At 47.1% G+C, this 22,194-nt stretch overlaps 2 protein-coding genes across 2 annotated transcripts in view; one reads left to right on the top strand and one right to left on the bottom strand.

The window, feature by feature from the left end:
* The window catches only part of LOC115463370 (gastrula zinc finger protein XlCGF26.1-like), a 952,960-nt gene extending 948,821 nt beyond the window's left edge, over positions 1-4,139 (bottom strand). The window contains exon 1 of the mRNA XM_030193815.1: positions 4,064-4,139. Coding sequence (XP_030049675.1) covers positions 4,064-4,090 — 27 coding nt within the window. The 5' untranslated portion in view covers positions 4,091-4,139. The remainder of the gene's footprint in view (positions 1-4,063) is intronic.
* The window catches only part of LOC115463343 (oocyte zinc finger protein XlCOF6-like), a 389,691-nt gene that overhangs the window by 285,605 nt on the left and 81,892 nt on the right, over positions 1-22,194 (top strand). The window lies entirely within an intron of this gene.

The raw sequence follows: 22,194 nt of genomic DNA on the forward strand, positions 1-22,194 counted from the left end.
AGCTCTTTGAGCAGGGACCGTCTTTCTTCTATGTTTGTGCAGCGCTGTGTACGCCTTTTAGCGCTATAGAAATGCTAAATAGTAGTAGTAGTAGTCAGGGGGGCTTGGGAGGACCCACAAGGACCTGATCTCTTTCAGGGGGTGGGGCATTTTCGATTTTGGTTTTGTCCAAAACTGATAACTCTGGGTTTGGTCAACCTCTACATTTAAAGTGTACGATGGCAGGACCTTGCCACCTTGTAAGGGTGATAGGGGAACCCCCCCACCACACTACAGCTCCCCTACCGCCACAGCTGCTGCCCCCCACCCACATACAGTCCCTCGAGACTCAGTGGGCCCTTCCCAGTCTTACCTTGAAGGGCCCTCCTGATGGTCTAGTGGCTTCTTCGGGGGCAGGAAAGAACCCCACTCTATTCTGCTCAGTGCCGTCGTGTTTTCAAAATGGTTGCCATGACTTGAGGCAGTAGTCTCAACAGTCTCACGAGATTGCCGCAGGGAGTCTCGGCAGCCATTTTTTAAACATTTTCCTCCAGTTAATCACTAAAGTCAGACAATTGTATGCATGAGAGGAAACGATACTTGCTTATTCAGGGATTCAAAATAAACAGGAGCAATCCCGTATACACACTGATGTATTAATACAAGAACCTTAAACATGACTCCAAACAGAACAGGCAGCCAATGTAATTTTTTCAGTACAGTACCGGGATAATATGTTCTGATCTAGTCACTTCAGTGCCTAGCTGCACCTTTTCGGCTGATGTGTGTAGAAACAGAAAGGTTTGAATTTTCATTTTTAATTATGAAAATACCACGGGATCTGACTACCAGGTCAATGCAGTTTCCATAGTATTTCTTACATTTGTACCCCGCACTTTCCCACTCATGGCAGGTTCAATGCGGATTACATATTATTATATACAGGTACTTATTTGTACCTGGGGCAATGGAGGGTTAAGTGACTTGCCCAGAGTCACAAGGAGCTGCCTGTGCCTGACGTGGGAATCGAACTCAGTTCCTCAGGACCAAAGTCCACCACCCTAACCACTAGGCCACTCCTCCACTGTTGCTACTATTGGAGATTCTACATGGAATGTTGCTATTCCACTAGCAACATTCCATGTAGAAGTCGGCCCTTGCACATCACCAATGTGGCCGCGCAGGCTTCTACATGGAATGTTGCTAGTGTAATAGCAACATTCCATGTAGAATCTCCAATAGTAGCAACATTCCATGTAGAAGTCGGCCCTTGCAGATCACCAGTATGGCCGCGCAGGCTTCTGCTTCTGTGAGTCTGACGTCCTGCACATACGTGCAGGACGTCAGACTCACAGAAACAGAAGCCTGCCCAGCCTAGTGGAATAGCAACATTCCATGTAGAATCTCCAATAGTAGCAACATTCCATGTAGAATCTCCAATAGTATCTATTTTTTTTTTGTTACATTTGTACCCCGCACTTTCCCACTCATGGCAGGCTCAATGCGGATTACATGGGGCAATGGAGGGTTAAGTGACTTGCCCAGAGTCACAAGGAGCTGCCTGTGCCTGAAGTGGGAATCGAACTCAGTTCCTCAGTTCCAAAGTCCACCACCCTAACCACTAGGCCACTCCTCCACCTCCACTTTAAAACTGAAATTGCCAATTTAATATAGGAAAGACACGCAATCAGACTAACTGTGAGACACAGAGAGAGGGGGTAATAGCGGAGGAGGATAGGGGTTAACCAGGAAAGCAGCATCGGTGGACATACCTCAGAGCAAATGTCTGAATGCAGATTGCAAATAGTGCATCTTTAGCAAAAACTTTTCAATTTCGAAAAAGACTATTCAGAACGTAGCAAAGGCAGAATATGCGTTAATTGGATTCTAAAAGAATACTTTTACCCAATCCTAGGCTGCCATATTCAGACTCTACAAGACAGTCGTTTTTTACTATCACCTACATAAGTACATAAGTAATGCCACACTGGGAAAAGACCAAGGGTCCATCGAGCCCAGCATCCTGTCCACGACAGTGGCCAATCCAGGCCAAGGGCACCTGGCAAGCTTCCCAAACGTACAAACATTCTATACGTGTTATTCCTGGAATTGTGGATTTTTCCCAAGTCCATTTAGTAGCGGTTTATGGACTTGTCCTTTAGGAAACCGTCTAACCCCTTTTTAAACTCTGCTAAGCTAACCGCCTTCACCACATTTTCCGGCAATGAATTCCAGAGTTTTAATTACACGTTGGGTGAAGAAACATTTTCTCCGATTTGTTTTAAATGTACTACACTGTAGTTTCATCGCATGCCCCCTAGTCCTAGTATTTTTGGAAAGCGTGAACAGACGCTTCACATCCACCTGTTCCACTCCACTCATTATTTTATATACCTCTATCATGTCTCCCCTTAGCCGTCTCTTCTCCAAGCTGTATAGCCCTAGCCTCCTTAGTCTTTCTTCATAGGGAAGTCGTCCCATCCCCGCTATCATTTTAGTCGCCCTTCACTGCACCTTTTCCAATTCCGCTATATCTTTCCCTAAGATTTGGGAATGATCTACCCCCAAATATACAGGGCGAACACTCATTTACAAAATTGAAGTCAATACTGAAAGCTCTTTTTTTTTCAACTTGTGTTCGGTTAAGAAGGTGGAGGCGCTCTTGAGGTCAGCTGGCTGGACCTGCAGCACAATGAGCATCTTTTCTTTGGTTTGAACGACTGTGCTAACTAGTGGCGGCCCTACCATTAGGCCACCTGAGGCGGCGGGGGCCTGAGGCAGCACTCTGCTGAGGTGGCATCACCCCTCGCCCTTCCTTCCCTGCTCCCCCCTTCCTTGAATTTACCTTTTCTTTTCTTGTTTTTTAAAAGGTGGCAGCGACAGCAGCAGCAGCGATTCTCATAGGCTGCCCTACCGCCAGTCTTGGCCCCTTCTCTCTACTGCAGCCCGCCCCTCTGATGTAACTTCCTGTTTCTTTGGAGGCGGGCCAGCCCATGGCAATTGCTGCCAACGCCGCCTCTGCCTTTTAAAAAAACAAGAAAAGATAAGGTAAATTCGCAGAAGGGGGTTGGGGAAGCAAAGGGGGGGTGTAGATGTCAGATCGTGGCAGGAGCGGCGATGGAGGAGCCGGGGCGGCAGCTCATTCCTCGCTTCAGGTGGCAAATTGTCTTGGACTGCCCCTGGTGTTATCCTTTATTTTTAGTGGCGTACCTTTCATAATTTTCTTTGTTTTAATTTATTGCACGCTGCTTAGATCCAACAGTCTGGTACATGCATATATCAAGTTTTAATAAATTATAAACTATACCTACTAGAAAAAAGAATGCCAACTGCCTGGTAGATTCTAAGTGGGCAAGGCGCGGGGGAGGGAGTACCATACGGTGGGCATCTAGATGTCGTAGTGAATGCATAGGAGTGAAGGAGATTGCTCGTGAGGACAGGTACAAAGGAATCCCTTGATCTGCCTGTCAAATTGGTAATGTATTATGTTTAAATTTAAGTGCAAAAATGAAGGAGAGAAAGAAGGACAACTAAAGAAAAAGCAGGATGCAAAACGTGAGAGCTTCATAAAGCTGGAGCAGAACCAGGAAGAAGATCCTGAGGGGCTGCAGGGAATAAAGAGCCCCTGGAATGGACTGAGCAGTGCCAGGCTCGTTTCTTCTTCTGCTTGTGTATCAGAGGCTTCCTGGCATTGCCTGGCACTGCATCCCCTGCTGCCCACCTCCTGCCAGTCTCCTACCTGCTGAGCACAAAGCCCTGCAGCCATTCTCCTGCCCTTCTCCACAGCACCATTTCCAGCCCCTGTGAAGGGAGGGGAACCAGGAAGAAGAACTTTCTTTTATGTGTATCAGAGGTTGCATGACACTGCCTGGCACTGCATCCCCTGCTGCCCACCTCCTGCCAGTCTCCTACCTGCTGAGCACAAAGCCCTGCAGCCATTCTCCTGCCCTTCTCCACAGCACCATTTCCAGCCCCTGTGAAGGGAGGGGAACCAGGAAGAAGAACTTTCTTTATGTGTATCAGAGGTTGCATGACACTGCCTGGCACTGCATCCCCTGCTGCCCACCTCCTGCCAGTCTCCTACCTGCTGAGCACAAAGCCCTGCAGCCATTCTCCTGCCCTTCTCCACAATGCGATTTCCAGCCCTGGCCCCCTTTCTGCACAGCAGCCTGAGGGGCAGTTTTGGGCTTTTCTGAGTGTTCAGCTTCTCTCTGCTGTGTTGCCACTGCAGGAGCCAGCGCTATCTTGTTGTGTACAACAAACCCTTACCCCGCCCCTTCCAGGAGGAGGTGATGTCACAGGGGAGGGGCACCCTGAAGCTTTGACTGGATGCTGGGAAACGTAGTTCTTCCATGCGGTTTTCTTAGGATTGGGAATGGTTAGAAATGCTGTCCAGTAATATATATTTTTTTAATACAAGCCCAAATCTGCTTTGGAGATAAAGAGGGTGTTGGGGGACAGTGCGTGCAAAAAAAAGGGAAGAAGATGCACATTTCCCAGAGTCTAGAAGATCAAAGAATATGCAGATAAAACTGTGGAATCCTGGGGATATGGGAGAAATAGCCACAGAAATTATTTCCTCCAATACAGCACAAAATACAAGGAGATCAGAGACTCATATTTCCCAGAGCTGAGAGAGAAAATCAAAGAATTTGCAGGAGAAACAGCAGCTGCTGCAGCAAAACCTATTGTATCCTGTTAGCAGGCAACAAATGTGACCTGACTAGATACAGGCCAGAACCAGAGTTGGACCCTGGGAATTGGCCTAGTTTTTATTTTACTGTTATATCAACCCCAGGATTCCATGTAGCGTGACTTAAGCTGTGTGCACAAATCCAGTCGTATTCTTAGTTAAGAAGCCAATCAGCAGCCCATAATTGCCACTTAGCAATTATTGACACTAATTGGCATTAGAATTTTCGTGCAGAACTGTCTAAACCAGCGGCAGCGAACTCTCGGGTACCGCGGCGCATCGCTCCCTACTTTCCCCTCCCGCAGGTCTGGTATCTGCTGCTTCCTGCTTCTTCCCCTGCCGCCGCTGCAGTGCTTGTAGCTTACATTTCGGGCCGTCCGCAATTCACACAGGCACTGCGTAGACTTCCCTCCACCACGTCCGGCCCTCGTAACAGGAAAGTTGCATCAGAGAGGGCCGGACGCGGCAGACTGGGAAGGCCCCGGAGTGCCTGTGTGAATCGCGGATGGCCTGAAAATGTAAGCTGCGAGCACTGCAGCGGCGGCGGAGGAAGGAGAAGGAAGCGTCAGCGATCCTGGACCTGCAGGAAGGAAGGTAGCGAGCGATGCTGGATCTAGGGAAGGAAGAGGTGTGCTGGTGTGAGATGAGGGGGCTGCAGGGAAAGGGAGACCCATGTGGCCGGGGGGGGGGGGGGGGCGGAGACCCATGTGACCAGGGGAGGGGTGCCACAGAGACTCATGTGGCTGGGGGGGTGGGTGTCGCAGAGACCCATGTGGCCTGGGGGTGCCACAAACTGAAAAAAATGTGGGAACCCCTGGTCTAAGCGTATTCTATAATGTGATGCGCATAAATTCTAAGTCACATAGTTGAAAAGGGGACGTACCCATTGGCACTGAATGGGCGGGTCATGCCTGTTTCTAAAATCTATGCGCATGGTTATACAATACAATACAAAAGGAGGTGTGATTTTATTAGGAAAGGAATGGAAAACAAAAATGAAGACGTTATAATGGAATGGGTAGACCTGAATTGCTTGTTTACTCTTTCCAAAAATACTAGGACTAGGGGGCACGCAATGAAGCTACAAATTGGAGAAAATATTTCTTCACTTAACGTGTGATTAAACTCTGGAATTCTTTGCCAGAGAATGTGGTAAAAGCAGTTAGCTTAGCTGGGTTTAAAAAAGGTTTGGATAGCTTCCTAAAAGAAAAATCTATAAGCCATTATTAAAATGGACTTGGGGAAAATCCATTGCTTATTTCTAAGATAAGCAACTTAAAATGTATTGTACTGTTCTTGCCGGGTACTTGTAATCTGGATTGGCCGCTGTTGGAAACAGGATGCTGGGCTTGATGGACCTACGGTCTGTCCCAGTATGGCAATACATATGCATTTATGTACTTAAATAGGAGGGGCATAGGTGTAACCAGGCATTCCTAAAATTTATACATGTTGTTATAGAATAACGGAGATTAGGCATGTACATTTTTAACACATTTCAGTTGGTACAAATGGTTGCACTTCACGTTAGGCATGATTCCCAGGCATAGGCGGCAGGGGTGTAGCCAGACTTCGGCGGGAGGGGGGGTCCAGAGCCTGAGGTGAGGGGGCACATTTTAGGCCCCCCCTGGCGCCGCCAACACCCCACCTGCCATTGCTGACCCCCCCTCCGCCACCGCCACCACCACCACCAACTTTGACCCCCCCTGCCGACAACCCTCTCGACCCCCCTCCCGCAGCCAACCCTCCCCCGCCATCGACATCGCCTACCTTTGCTGGTGGGGGACCCCAACCCCCGCCATCCGAGGTCCTCTTCTTCCTTCGTTCTGTTTCTGACAGAAATGTGAAGTAGTAGTAGTAGACTCAGAAACAGAACAAAGGAAGAAGAGGACCTCGGATGGCGGGGGTTGGGGTCCCCCACCAGCAAAAGTAGCAGACGGCGACGGCGGGAGGGGGGGTCGACAGGGTCATTGTCAGGGGGGTCCAGGGCCAAATGTACGGGGGCCCAGGCCCCCGTGGCCCCACATGGCTACTCCCCTGATAGGCGCTATTCTATAAGCTGCGCCTAACTTTAAGCTGAGCTTATAGAATAGCACTGTTGTGGTGCTGATTTATTTGGTACCGTAGATATAGAATCTAGCTCCATAATCCTTATATGGACGTCTCCAAATGGCCAAAAAAAAAGTTAATTTGCCAAAAAAACATCCAAATAATGAATTTAGAAAGTTGGAATTTGGACGTTGCATACTGCATGCAGTTCATCCGAATAGCAAGGATGGGTGTTGTGGGTGGGATTAGGGAAGGCCTAAAATTAGGACATCCAAGTCTAATAAGAAAAATATTTTTATTTAGACTTGTTTCAGTCATGTCTAGGGTACAAAAAGGTGCTCTGATTGAGCAGCTGACCACTGGAAGGATTAAGGCATGACCCCTCCTTAATCCCCCGGGGGTTGCTGTCCCCCTTAGAGAATGACACGGGGACAAAATTTGTCCCCATCTCCGCCCCGTCTCCGTCACCGCAGGCCCTGTCTCCATCCCCACCCCATCCCCGTGGGCTCTGTCCTCATCTGCAGAAGCCTCGAACACTTATGATTTTATATTTAAATCTTTTTATTAAAGTATAAAAAGGAACAATATGCTGTGCAACTGTTATGTATAAATTACAAATAGAAAACAGTAATAACAATGAGCAGCTATAATAACCCTCCTTCCCACCACCACCCTCTACCCTTCTACTACACCAAGGAATCCTAATCCACCCTGTTAAAATGTCCAGGGGTAGAAAATACAACCCGTTCTGTATGCCCTAGAGGGGAGAAATATGCTCTATGAAGCACTATTATGATTTTGTAATCTGTGGATGAATAAGAAGTCATCAACAATCTCAGGATTCAGTCTAGCTCTCCTGTCTTCCACAGTCCTTCCTGGAATAGACGATGTGCTGGTAGCAGGATGTACAGGATCCCCCCATGCAAAGTTTGCTAGCTGTGGCCAGCATGGTTGCTTGTTTTCCCCCCAAAATAAAGATATTGTCCTCTGCATCAATCAAACATAAATAACAGTCCAGTTCATTAACAGGCTTCAACGTAGAAAGTGACATGAGGACAAAGTTTGTCCCCATCCTCACGAGCTCTGTCCCCATCTCTGCCCCGTTCCTATGGGATCTGTACCCTTCCCCCACCCCGTCCCCGTGGGATCTGTCCCTGCCCCGTCTCCGCGGGCTCTGTCCTCGTCCCCCATCCCTGCGGTTACTGCGGGTCCCCGTGTCATTCTCTAGTCCCCCTCCCTCTCTCCTGAAAGTGACACCAGAAAGAATACCAGGCTGTATGATAGCACCAGGTATTATAGGCATTGCTAACACACCAGAAGGTAGGTCTACTACTACTACTACTACTACTTAGCATTTCTATAGCGCTGCCAGGGTTACGCAGCGCTTTACAAGTTTAAAGATGGGGAAGGACAGTCCCTGCTCAAGAGAGCTTACAATCTAAAGGTAACAAGCTATGTAGTCAGTGTAGGTATCATGAATGGGGAAGGTGGTTAGGCGCCAAAAGCAAGGGAGAAGAGATGGGCTTTGAGTAAGGACTTGAAAATGGGCAGGCAGGGTGCATGGCGTACGGGCTCGGGAAGTCTGTTCCAGGCATAAGGTGAAGCGAGGCAGAAGGGGCGGAGTCTGGAGTTAGCGGTGGTGGAGAAGGGTACAGATAGGAGTGATTTGTCCTGAGAGCGGAGGTTACGGGTGGGAACATACGGGGAGAGGAGGGTAGAGAGGTAATGGGGGGCTGTAGATTGACTGCACTTGAAGGTCAGTAGGAGAAGCTTGAACTGTATACGGTAGCGGATCGGGAGCCAGTGAAGCGACTTGAGGAGAGGGGTGATATGAGAGTATCGGTTCACACAGTAGATAAGACGTGTGGCGGAATTTTGGACAGATTGGAGGGGGGATAGGTGGCTAAGTGGGAGACCAGCGAGGAGGAGGTTGCAATAGTCGAGACGAGAGGTAACGAGTGAGTGGACGAGGGTTCGGGTGGTCTGTTCAGAGAGGAATGGGCGAATTTTGCTAATATTATAGAGGAAGAAGCAACAGGTCTTAGCTGTCTGCTGGATATGGGCAGAGAAGGAGAGGGAGGAGTCGAAAATGACTCCGAGATTGCGGGCTGAAGAGATGGGGAGGATGAGGGCGTTGTCAACAGAGACGGAAAGTGGGGGAAGAGGAGAAGAGGTCTGAGGAGGAGGCTGTAAACCAGGGGACCCAGGTTCAAGTCCCACTTCAGTTCTTTTTTTTCCCTTTAAATTGTGAGCCCCCCCCCCCCCCCGAATTAGACATATACCTAGTATACCTATTTATGACACCTGCAGGCAGGATGTCCCAATTCTTTTTTTTTTTTCAAACTTTATTAATTTTAAACAATACAATATTTGTAGAAACATACATCTGCCTATATTATTGAAAAAATAAAAGTGACAGTGGGTTGGTAAAAAATAAAAGTAGAACAGCACATACAAACATACTATTAGGAGGTTAATTCCCTTTTACAGGGTTACATAGCTATCTAGCAGTGACAATGCTTTATAAAAGGACGAGACATGACCAAACCTTATGGCAGCTATTTCCTCATATCGCCTGTATGAACACAGCAGGTTCCACCATTCATGAAACGAAAAAAGCAGATTATTTTTTTCCAATGCAGTGCAATCAGATGGAGGGCAAGAGAAATCATTAAGTTAAACAATTTAAAATATTTGGAGTGGAGGAGTGGCCTAGTGGTTAGGGTGGTGGACTTTGGTCCTGGGGAACTGAGTTTGATTCCCACTTCAGGCACAGGCAGCTCCTTGTGACTCTGGGCAAGTCACTTAACCCTCCATTGCCCCATGTAAGCCGCATTGAGCCTGCCACGAGTGGGAAAGCGCGGGGTACAAATGTAACAAAAATAAAATAGATACTATTGGAGATTCTACATGGAATGTTGCTATTCCACTAGCAACATTCCATGTAGAATCCTGCGCGGCCACATTGGTGATCTGCAAGGGCCGACTTCTAGTGGAATAGCAACATTCCATGTAGAATCTGAAATAGTAGCAACAGTGGAGGAGTGGCCTAGTGGTTAGGGTGGTGGAACTGAGTTCGATTCCCACTTCAGGCACAGGCAGCTCCTTGTGACTCTGGGCAACTCACTTAACCCTCCATTGCCCCGTGTAAGCTGCATTGAGCCTGCCATGAGTGGGAAAGCGCGGGGTATAAATGTAACAATAAAAATAAGAATTGGCAGGCCAGGAGTTAAAGCCTTGAGGATTCGTATTTTAAAGGACAGAGTATCGTGAATTTTAAATATCTTCTGAGTGGTGCCCCAAACCGAACGCCAGTACGATTGCAAATTACAACAGGAAAAAAAAGCAAATGATCTAGTGAACCCACTTCAGATTGACATGACCAACATAGATTTGATTTACTTTGGTTTACTTTAGCAAGCTTTACAGGCGTCCAGTAGGATTTATGGACGACAGAGTAGGGAGACTGTAGAAGAGCAGCTGAAAAGGAGGAGCGCATAGTTTTTGTCCAAAAAAAGATCCCAGTCCTTTCTGGACAATGAGACGTTTAGCTCATTTTCCCAGGCAGAAGTAAGGTTATGTTTTGACGATTGCATGAGTTTATACACTTTAGCTGCAGACTTTGGGCTCATGAGGGATTGACACTAGTTAGCTGAGGATGTCCCAATTCTGACTTACAACATCCTTTCGAAAAAGCCTCTCCATGTCAGCTTTCACGAGATATGCTTCGACGCCCAGCTGGAATATCAACTGTATGGCAGTGGCGTAGGAAGGGGGGGTGGGGGGGCGGTCTGCCCCCCGGGTGCATGCCGCTGGGGGGTGTCGGCTCTGCGCTGGTGCACTGCCCTCTCTGCCCCGGAACAGGTTACTTCCTGTTCCGGGACAGAGAGAGCAGTGAACCAGCGCGGAGCCGACACACCCCAGCAACGTGCAGTCGGGGCGGATCGGCCCTCCCGCCCATCCCTCGCCGCAGGTATGCGCTCCGGGGGGGGGAAGGTATGCGCTCCGGGGGGGGGGGTGCGCACCAGTGGGAGGAGGGTGCGCCGTGCTGCACCCGGGGGAGGGGGGGTGCGCAGCGGCGACCCACCCCGGGTGTCAGCTCCCCTCGCTATGGCTCTGCTGTATGGCATGGTCTAAGAAGCATATTCCCCCAGATTCTATACAGCACGTCTAGAGTTACGCACGGTTATGCATGTAAATCTAGGCGTATTCTATCATTACACATATAGATTAATTGTTTTAACAAGCTGCCTGCGACGCCGCCCGCTTCACAGATGTTTTTTTTAGGGGCAGGGTGGTGGCAGGAGAAGACGGAGCAGTAGGCAGTGGGTACTGCAACGCCAGCGGCCTTTTGGGTAGGAGCAGCGGGAGCAGAGCACCCCCACACACACACACCCACTGACACCAGGGGCGGACCGCCCCCACCGCCCCGCCCTTGATACGCCACTGCATATAATAACTCTTCCTCTCTACGATTCCCTAATGTGTCTGTACACACGAACCTTATTCTACCACAACATTACTGTATTTGTTCATACCGGAATTGGCGAACGCCTTTTCGGTACTATGTAAGCCACATTGAGTCTGCAAATAGGTGGAAAAATGTGGGATGCAAATGTAATAAATAAATAATGAGTGTTAACAGCTCTTAACAAGCACTAATGAGCATTAATTGGCAAACATTAGATTTTACACGCATACATTACTAAGCTTATTCTGTAAAGCACTGCGCCTAAATTCTAGCACACGCAGGCAAAAAGGGGCGTGCTTAGTGTCATAGAAATGGGCATTTCGTGGGCGTTCCAAATCTACATGCGTTGTTATCAAATATGGGCCAGTGCGTGTAAATCTGCGTGCAGGGATTCAGGCCAACTTTTCATTGGCGAAAATGGACACACGTAGATGTGGCGGGGCATTTTCAAAAGGGACGTCCAAGTTGCGATTTGGACGTCCTTGCAAAACGTCGAAATCCAGGGGCGGGGAAACCCGTATTTTTGAAACAAGATGGACGTCCATCTTTCGTTTCGAAAATACTGTCAGAGACATCCAAATCCTTAAATTTGGACGTCCCTAGACATGGACATTTCTGGCGATTTTCGAAACCAAAGACGTCCACGTCAAAAACAGCCAAATGCAAGCCATTTGGTCATGGGAGGAGCCAACATTTGTAGTGCACTGGTCCCCCTGACATCGGGCACCCTAGGGGGGGGGCTGCAGTGGACTTCATAAAATGCTCCCAGGTACATAGCTCTCTTGTGTGCTGAGCCCCCCAAAACCCACTACTGTACACCACTACCATAGCCCTTAAGGGTGAAGGGGGTCACCTAGATGTGGGTACAGTAGGTTTGTGGTGGGGTTTGGAGAGCTCGCTGTTCCCTCCACAAATGTAACAGGTGTGGGGGGGGGGGGGGGTTATGGGCCTGGGTCTGCCTGTCTGAAGTGCACTGCAGTACCCACTAAAACTGCTCCAGGGACCTGCATGCGTGGTCATGGACCCAAGTATGACATCTGAGGCTGGCACGACATATTTGTAAAGATGTTTTTTGAGGATGGGAGGGGATTAGTGACCACTGGGGGAGTAACGGAAGGTCATCCCCGATTCTCTCCAGTGGTCATCTGGTCATATCAGGCACCTTTTTTTGCCTTATTCGTAATAAAAACACGTCCGGGTGAAAACGTCCAATTCTTTATCAGGGACGTCCTTGTTTTTTTTGATTATGGGTCAAGGACGTCCAAGTGTTAGGCACGCCCAAGTCCCACCTTCGCTACACCTCCGACACGCTCCCTTGAACTTTGGACATCCTTCCGCTAGAAACGTCCAAAATCGAGTTTCGATTATACCGATTTGGACGTCCCTGGGAGAAGGACGTCCATCTTCCAATTTATGTCGAAAGATGGACGTCCTTCTCTTTCGAAAATGAGCCCATTAATCACATGAACTACACCTACATGTGGTATTTAGAATACGCTTAGGCGTAATTCCCTAATGCGCGTTCATTTTAGGCACCAAATATAGAATTGGGCTCATTGCGCTGAACAAAGTTGAGGATCAATATAATCATTGATTGATGATCCTTCTGGGTAGGAGAGGTTACAGTACGTAGCAGTCTGAACTTCGCGAGTGATCAAAGTCATGGACAACAAGTCACAGAATAGTGAGAAGAAAACAAAACAGCAGTACGGTAGAAGGTGACTTTATTGATGAAATAACTCAAGACCCAACATGGCGGTGTTTCGGAATCTGCCTGTATCAGGAGTACGATGATATCTGCAACAAATGTAAATATGTTAAAAAAAAAGTTTTTCAAAAAAATAAATAATTAAAGGCCTTGTTTACAAAGGCACGCTAGCGTTGTTAGCGCACATTAACCATGTAGGCGCCCGTAGGAATATTATGGTAATTAGGGCATGCAAATTTTTTAGCGCATGCTAAATGCGCTAGTGCACCTTTGCAAACAAGGCCCTGAGCAGGGGCATAGCCACACTTTGGCAGGAGGGGGGTCCAGAGCCCGAGGTGAGAAGCACATTTTAGCCCCCCCAGCGCCGCCGACCCCCCCGCCCCTCCATTTTTAACCCCCTGCCGCCATTTTTTACCCTCCCCTGTCGCCACCACCACCTATGACCCCCCCCCCGCCGCCAACCCTTTTGACCCCCTCTTCCCGCCGCCACCGCCAACCCTCCCCCACTACTGCCGTTGGGTACCTTTGCTGGCGGGGGTCCCCAACCCCCGCCAGCCGAGGTCCTCTTCTCAGGCGCGGCCGCATTGCTGATCTGCAAGGGCAGGCTTCTGTTTCTGTGAATCTGACGTCCTGATTTTGGGGTTCTGGAATGTTGCCACAATTTGGGTTTCTGCCAGGTACTTCTGACCTGACTTGGCCACTGTTTGGAAAACAGGATATGGGCTAGATAAGTAAGTACATTAAGTAATGCCACACTGGGGAAAGACCAAGGGTCCATCGAGCCCAGCATCCTGTCTACGACAGCGGCCAATCCAGGCCAAGGGCACCTGGCGAGCTTCCCAAACGTACAAACATTCTATACATGTTATTCCTGGAATTGTGGATTTTTCCCAAGTCCATTTAGTAGTAGTTTATGGACTTGTCCTTTAGGAAACCGTCTGACCCCTTTTTAAACTCTGTCAAGCTAACCGCCTATTGGTTAGCTTGACCATTGGTCTGACCCAGTATGGCTACTCTTACGTTCTTATATATGTTAACATTGATATGTAGACCCGCATATGTGAGGCTGAATCTTATACATTGCTTCAATTTGCTAACATTTCCTAGTCCTAAGGGTGTGAGTTACTCAAAATTATTTCAGTGTTCCTTTATCAAACCGCAACCCTCTGGTCATTGATTCTGGATAGTGTTAGATAGAAACATAGAACATGACGGCAGATAAGGGCCAAATGGCCCATCCTCAGTAACCAGTAACTCTTCCTTTCCTAAGGGATCCCACGTGCCTGCCCCACGCTTTCTTAAATCGTGACAGTCCTCATCCACACATCTTCCACCCTTTCGGTAAGAGATTCCTCCTAAGTCTGTTTCCTCTTAACTTCATCCTATGCCCCCTCATTCCACCTCTACCTAGTTTTGATTGTTTTAGGAAAGCGATCAAAACTCAGTTATCCCAGAAGTACATTTTGGGTACTGTTAATTAACTAAATATTTTGGATAATTTGGGATTTAAGATCTAGTACTCTCGATGTAATCCGTTTAGAACTATATCTGGTAACAGCGGAATATAAAAATTGAAACTGTATTATCAGACACTGTTGAACGGCCCCAACATTCTGTTGGTCAGGTTGCTGACGCGGTTCCTGTCTGAACTCCTTTGTTTCATTTTGCTCAGCTGTATTGATTTATTTATTTTGTTACATTTGTACCCCGCAAGTGCTTTCCCACTCACGGCAGTACATATCCCTTAGCCTTCTTCGTGGCCTTTGATGGTTTGGTTGTCTTAAGAACTCTACAGCCAACAGTTGAGTTTCATTAGTGTGTGTTTTGGATGATCTTTTAGCTGGAGGAATACCCTGCAAGCAAGCTGCTTGCAAACATTATTTATTTATTTAGAGTTTGCTCACACCTTTTTCAGTAGTAGCTCAAGTGAGTTACATTCAGGTACACTGGATAGTTCTCTGTCCCAGGAAGGCTCACAATCTAAGTTTGTACCTGAGGCAATGGAGGGTTAAGTGACTTGCCCAAGATCACAAGGAGCAGCAGTGGGATTTGAACCAGCCACTTCTGGATTGCAAGACCAGTGCTCTAACCACTAGGCCACTCCTCCACTCAGCAACATTCCATGTAGAATCATCAATAATAGCAACATTCTGTGTAGAATCTCAAATAGTAGCAACATTCCATGTTCCACTGCACTAACCACTAGGCTACTCCTCCACTAGCAACATTCCATGGAGAAGCCTTGCAGATTAGCAATGCGGCCGCGCAGGCTTCTACATGGAATGTTGCTAGTGGAATAGCAACATTAACATTCCATGTAGAATCTCAAATAGTAGCAACATTCCATGTGGAATCTTCAATAATAGCAACATTCCACGTAGAATCTTCAATATTTGCTCACACCTTTTTCAGTAGTAGCTCAAGGTGAGTTACATTCAGGTACTCTGGATATTTCTCTCTCCCAGGAGGGCTCACAATCTAAGTTTGTACCTGAGGCAATGGAGGGCATAGGAGCCGACTCTGTGGGTGCTTGAGCACCCCCAATATTGAGAAAATTCCTTGTATGTGTCCAAGGAAGGGTTATTTCCACTGGGCTTAGCACCCCCCCAATAATTTTGAAAAGTTGGCTCCTATGATGGAGGGTTAAGTGACTTGCCCAAGATCACAAGGAGCGGCAGTGGGATTTGAACCGGCCACCTCTGGATTGCGAGACCGGTGCGCTAACCATTAGGCCACTCCTCCACAAGTCAAAGGATAAAAGATATTAGATAGCATCGGTATGTAATAAGAGCTACCACACATGACCCATAAAGATAGTTCAGAGTTTATTAAAAACTCGATATACCACCTGCCGTCATCGGATCAAGGCAGTTTAATAAAAAACAAAGTTTTGTAGAAAGGAACTCCATTATTATAAGTAGAACAGACCTAACACATACATTCTTACATAAATGGTTAAAGAAGTGAGGGAAAAAAACAACATATTGTATTGCATTCTCTTTCTCTATCGAAATACATTTTTCTCTCCTTCAAGCTGGACATCAAAAGCTAACAAGAAGAAATGAGTCTCTAATAAGATTTTACATTTCTTTAAACACATTTCTCCATGTAATGATCTTGGAAGACCTGCTTCTCACAGGTCTCCCACTTAGCCATCTCTCTCCTCTTCAATCTGTTCAAAATTCTGTTGCACGACTAATATTCCGCCAGTGTCGTTATGCTCATATTAGCCCTTTCCTCAAGTCACTTTACTGGCTTCCTATCCATTTCCGCATACAGTTCAAACTCCTCTTATTGACCTATAAGTGCATTCACTCTGCAGCTCCTCAGTACCTCTCCACTCTCATCTCTCCCTACATTCCTCCCCGGGAACTCCGTTCACTGGGTAAATCTCTCTTATCTGCACCCTTCTCCTCCACTGCTAACTCCAGACTCCGTTCCTTTTATCTTGCTGCACCTTATGCCTGGAATAGACTTCCTGAGCCGGTACGTCAAGCTCCATCTCTGGCCGTCTTCAAATCTAAGCTAAAAGCCCACCTTTTTGATGCTCCTAACCCTTATTCACTTGTTCAGAACCCTTATTTTATCATCCTCACTTTAATATTCCCTTATCTCTTGTTTGTCCTGTTTGTCTGTCCTAATTAGATTGAAAGCTCTGTCAAGCAGGAACTGTTTCTTCATGTTCAAGTGTACAGCGCTGCGTACGTCTAGTAGCGCTATGGAAATGATAAGTAGTAGTAGTACTATTCCAGAGAACAGGAGCCAGCCAATAAAAAAAAGCACGGGAATGTGTGGATTCCCAAAACCCCAAGCCTCCCCCCCCCCCCCCCCCAATTTTTGTCTGACGCTCTTAAATTGTGATGGAAATGTACTGTACCTGAAAACCAAATGAAAAATGCATTAAATATAATGTTTAATAGAAAACCCATGTGTTTCAAGAACCTGCAAAGGACCAGACAATATGCACTGTGAGAGTAAACCATAACAACTGCCATCCAAAACATGGCCCCCACACGGTATGACCACTCCAAGATGGCAGCTTTCTATATTTCCATCTTCACAAAGGATGAAGCACCACTTTGCCAACCCTAAGATGGCTGCCAAACTAAAGCGTAATAACCATGGTGGTCACTGCACCTCCAGAGTCATTTGCAAGAAGGCTGCTGTGGAGATATATAGCAGCCAAAATGGCCACCACACTATGGTAACCAACCAAAAGATGGCTGCCACAATGAAGGACTCAAAGATGAGCACCTCTATAATGCTAAGTTGAGGAAAACTCTGCCTTGCTATTTGGCCAAAATTCATAAAATCTTACAGCAGTCAACACCAAAGCAGGTCGGGAAAACCAAGCATCCCCAAAACACTGGAGCCTGATACTGAGCCACTGGGGCAGCAGGAACACAGATCATATTAAGGATGAGCTTCATACCAAATTTCCAGGGTCGTAGTCATGAGTGAGATCTAAAGGCTATGCTCCATCCCAAGATCACATTTCCCCCTGCTACCAGCACATATGCACCAAGTGCCTGGAAACCGGGATGCATATCCACCCGTGTCAAAGGTGTGCTCCATCCCAAGCATTATCCAGATCCCTCTGAAGCAAACACAAGTTTTTTTTTAACTAACCTTATACTATTCACCATAACAAAGACACTTTGAAATGACCAGGAGCACACAGAAGGCAAACCCAAAGAAGTGGAAAAAGCTATCCAAAATGTCCAGGATGACCAAAGTTTATTCTTCAAAAGAATTGCTGATAAAACAACCCAACACGGGCTGTGTTTCGACAAACACAGTCTTTGTTTTTATTAAGATACCCCTCGGAACGAGAGGGACGGGACCCGCAGTAGAGAGCCCGGGAGAAGAGGACTCTCTACGGGCCAATGAAACATCTTTATCCCCTCCCCCGGCTCCAAAAATACCTCCGCATCCAGTAGCGATTGCAGTAAGAGAAGGAGATTCGAGCTCCACCGGGAGTAGCGAGAACCCTGAGCGGGATCCCGAACTGCAACAGAAACGCCTGGAACAAGCTCCCCCAGTATTGGTGGAGAGCGTAGAAAGAGCTGCAGAGGTGAATCTGGAGACTATCTGGCAGGTGTTGAAGAAAATGGAGGCTTCTTTACAGGAGTCTCGAGGTGAGGTTACAATTTTAACCACTAAGGTTGGAGAACTTCAAGGTTCAGTAGAAAAGATCCAAGCTGAACTCTCAGATAGAGTTAAACATTTACAGCAAGAATCAGAACAACTAACTGAATTTAAGGCAACTGTTGTAAAAGATAAACTATTTGTGCATAACAAAACAGAACAACTTGAAAATTACAACAGGCGCCTAAATTTAAGGGTTCTGAACTTTCCAAGACTCCCAGGGATATCACCTTTGGACATGTTTAAAAGATATTCTTTTGAGATATTAAAGTTACCCCAGGAAGTTTTTCCTCCTATAAGTAAAATTTTTTATTTACCCCAGAAGAAAGGAAAAGAGCCAGTTGAACCAGGTGGTCTAGGAGAGAAAAGTTTGGATTTGGCGAATATATCCGAAATATTAGAACAAACTTTGGACGCTAATACGGAGCGAAGGACTTTATTAATTTCATTTACTTAATGCAATCTTACGTCTTTATTTTCGGAATTCAGTCACTCTATTTGCGGGAGCCAAGGTTTGGATGTTTCAAGATGTTACTAAATCTACTCCACAGAGAAGAAAACTTTTTCTGGAATTAAAACAAAAAACTTTGGACTTGGGAGGATCTTTCCTACTGGCCTACCCATGTAAATGTATAGTTCGGTTAGGTTCAACAAAGTATGTCTTTTTTTCGCCTGACCAATTGAGAGTCTTCTTAGATTCTAAAAAGCCTGTTATGATATGAGTTTGGGATTGCATCAGTTATTCTTGAAATTGAATATAATAAGTAACTTCTCTAATATGTTTGCCCGTCCCCCTCAATATGTGGTCTAAGGAAGCAATATAACTGAATGTTACAGATTAATAGTTTAGTGGATACTGATGGGGGGAAAATGTTTCTTTCCTTTTTTTTTATTTTTTACTTTTATTTTCTTCCCTTTATATTTGAGCTGTATCCATATACTTTATATAACATTATGATGCTGTATTTCATAACAATGTAAAATTTACGTGTCAATTTAATTTGAAATTAATAAATAAAAAATAAAAAAAAGATACCCCTGATGAAGACTGTGTTTGTCGAAACACGGCCCGTGTTGGGTTGTTTTATCAGCAATTCTTGTGACGAATAAATTTTGGTCATCCTGGACATTTTGGTTGGCTTTTTCCACTTCTTTGGGTTTGTTTTGTGAGACGGCGTGGAACTCATCAGCGCCCCTTGGTATCTTACACACAGAAGGCAAACATCAAAGGAAAAACAGCAGACCACTTGTCCAGACTACTGCAACAGCTGGCACGAGCAAAGTGTTGGTTTCCCGTTGAAAGAGGAAACAGTCACCACGAAGGTAGCCGAAGCTTGGCAAGGTAGAGAAATGGCAAGGCGTTGCTGCTTTGCCATTTATTTCCAACCTGCCCCCTTGTATTCCCCTAAAATCCCTACCCTCCATGACCGCCCCTACCTAAAAGAACCTCCCCCTCTCTATACCATCCCTCACTAATAACCAGTGCATTTTGCTAGCAAAAAAGGTCCCAGTACTCAAATGCCAGGCCACCCTTCAGGGGTGGAGTGATCATTGAGGGACCCACCCTACAATAGCCAGGACCCCTGCAACCAGACACAGAATCTATGACAAGGCAGAATTTGTATGTAGAACCTGAGCTCTTTCATTAAAATACGAGAACCATGGGTCAAGTTTAGCAGACAGTGGAAAAGGTGCGGGTACTCAGTACCCCCAAGTACCCCCTCAAAAAAAGCCCTGCTAATATCTTAACCCTTTGTGAGCCAGAGTCACCGTCCATTTGAATCTAACCACCCTATGCAGCCATGGTCAGTTATACACATAGGGCCTGATATTTAGTCTTAAACCCGAAAATTCAATGCCGGGTTGTGGGAGCCAGCTAACATATAGCTGGTTAAGTGTGACATTCAGCACTTAACCGGCTATGATTTATTGTGTAAAGATAGGCCTGACATATGTGGTTAACCTGGATGAATATCAGCACTTAACCAGCCAAGTGTCGACTCCACCCACAGTGGCACTAACCGGTTAAGTGCCGCTGAAAATGAACAGTTAGGACCGAACAAGCAATTGAACCGGCCAGGAGATGTTTCTGGTTTGTTAAATCGATACCCCATAGAGAGTAAGCCCACAAAACTGGCGGCTAGTCAGCATCTACTTTTCTTTCTAGAATACTAGCGTATTCGAATATATATGCATACAAGCCATAAAGCCCGTTAAAACAGGCAAGATTTTTTTTTCTATAATGTAAAGAGAGAATGAGAGTGTGTATATATATGTGTGTGTGTGTGTGTGTGTGTGTGTGAGAGAGAGAGTGCGTGTGTGAGAGAGACAGAGAAAGTGTGTGTGTGTGTGTGAGAGTAAGTGTGTGAGAGAGACAGAAAGTGTGTGTGTGTGTGTGTGTGTGTGTGTGCGTGTGTGAAAGAGAGAGACTGTGAGAGTGAGTTAAGAGAGTGAGAGTGTGTATATGTATGTGTGTCTGTGTGTGTGTGTGAGAAAGAGAGAGACTGTGAGAGTGAGTTAAGAGAGTGAGAGTGTGTATATGTATGTGTGTCTGTGTGTGTGTGTGAGAGACAGACAGAGAAAGTGTGTGTGCGCGCATCTGTGTGAAACAGTGTGAGTTGAGAGACAGAGAGTGTGAGTGTGTATGTGTGTGTGTGTGTGACAGAGACAGAGAAAGTGTGTGAGAGTTAGTTGAGAGACAGAGTGTGTGTGTGTGTGTGTGTGAGAGAGAGAGAGAGACAGAGAGACAGAGAGTGTGTGTGAGAGAGAGAGATGGAATAGGATAAAGTGTTGTGATATCAGTACTGTAATTAATGGGTGTTGTTGCCACTTTCTGTGTTAGTGCGGAGAGGGAGCCCAGTATTGCACTTACTCTAAGGAGTCCTGGGTCCTTGTCCCCAGGAGCTGAGCCGCAACTCCCCTGCTAATCACTCACCGTTGTGACTGTCATAGCCCCTTCTCCTCTCCCTCCCATGTCCAGAAGGTCTCCAGCCCCTTCCTCCTCTCCCTCCCACGTCCCCTTCCCTCCAGTCCCTTCCTCCTCACCCTCCCATGTCCAGCTCTCCAGCCCCTTCCTCCTCTCCCTCCCATGTCCAGCAGCTCTGTGCGTTCCTGCAGTCCCTCCCTCCCATGTCCAGCAGCTCTGTGCGTTCCCTACAGTCCCTCCCTCCTCTCCCTCCCATGTCCAGCAGATCTGTCCCTTCCCTCCAGTCCCTTCCTCCTCACCCTCCCATGTCCAGAAGCTCTCCAGCCCCTTCCTCCTCTCCCTCCCATCATGTCCAGCAGCTGTCAGCCACTTTCCCTCCAGGTCCGCCCATCCAACATCCTTCGCTGCTGTCGCTGCCTTTTCTCTCGCGGCTCCGCCGGGTACGACCGTCCAGGAGGCAGCGTTGCCTGCATGCCTGCCTTTAAAATAATTCTTCTCCCCAGGCTCCGCTGCATTCTCTTTTTCACCCGTCGCAAAGCGCTGCCATTCACACAGGCAGTTCTGCTCCCCTTTGCCGCGTCCATCTGGCCCTACGTGAACAGGAAGTGCAAAGAGGGCTGAACGCTGCCTCCCGGATGGCCGTACCCGGCGGAGCCGCGGGAGAAAAGGCAGCGACAGCAGCGAAGGATGTTGGATGGGCGGGCCTGGAGGGCACCCGTGGCTATGCCCCTTCCCTTTGAAGGCTCTTGCGCTCGCTCATGTGTCCGCTGCCCGGGCGTTGTGGAATTCTGTAGTGGCGCTGGTCCTGCCTCTAATCACGTCGGGACTGGTTGGGAGAGACCTGTGACATGTTGGTCACTCTTCATTTATATAGTAGGATATTTGCCTAGGCATAAGCACAGCCCTAGAGCTGGTGTAAATGCTTGTGCCTAGATTCACAGAAACAATGAAACATGACGGTAGATAAGAGCCAAATGCACATCCGCTCTGCCCATCCCCAGCAACCACTATCTCCTCCTTTCTTTACGAGATCCCACGTGCCTGTCCCACCATCTCCACCACCTCCACCAGGAGGTGATTCCACGCATTTTCCACCCTTTCTGTAAAAAAGTATTTCCTTAGATTTCTCCTAAGCCTATTTTCTCTTAACTTCATCCTACGCCCTCTCATTCCAGAGTTTTCCTTCATTCCTGTACATTAACGCCTCTGAGGTATTTAAA

This window comes from Microcaecilia unicolor, chromosome 1 (assembly GCF_901765095.1).
Source record: "Microcaecilia unicolor chromosome 1, aMicUni1.1, whole genome shotgun sequence".
Taxonomy (NCBI): Eukaryota; Metazoa; Chordata; class Amphibia; order Gymnophiona; family Siphonopidae; genus Microcaecilia; species Microcaecilia unicolor.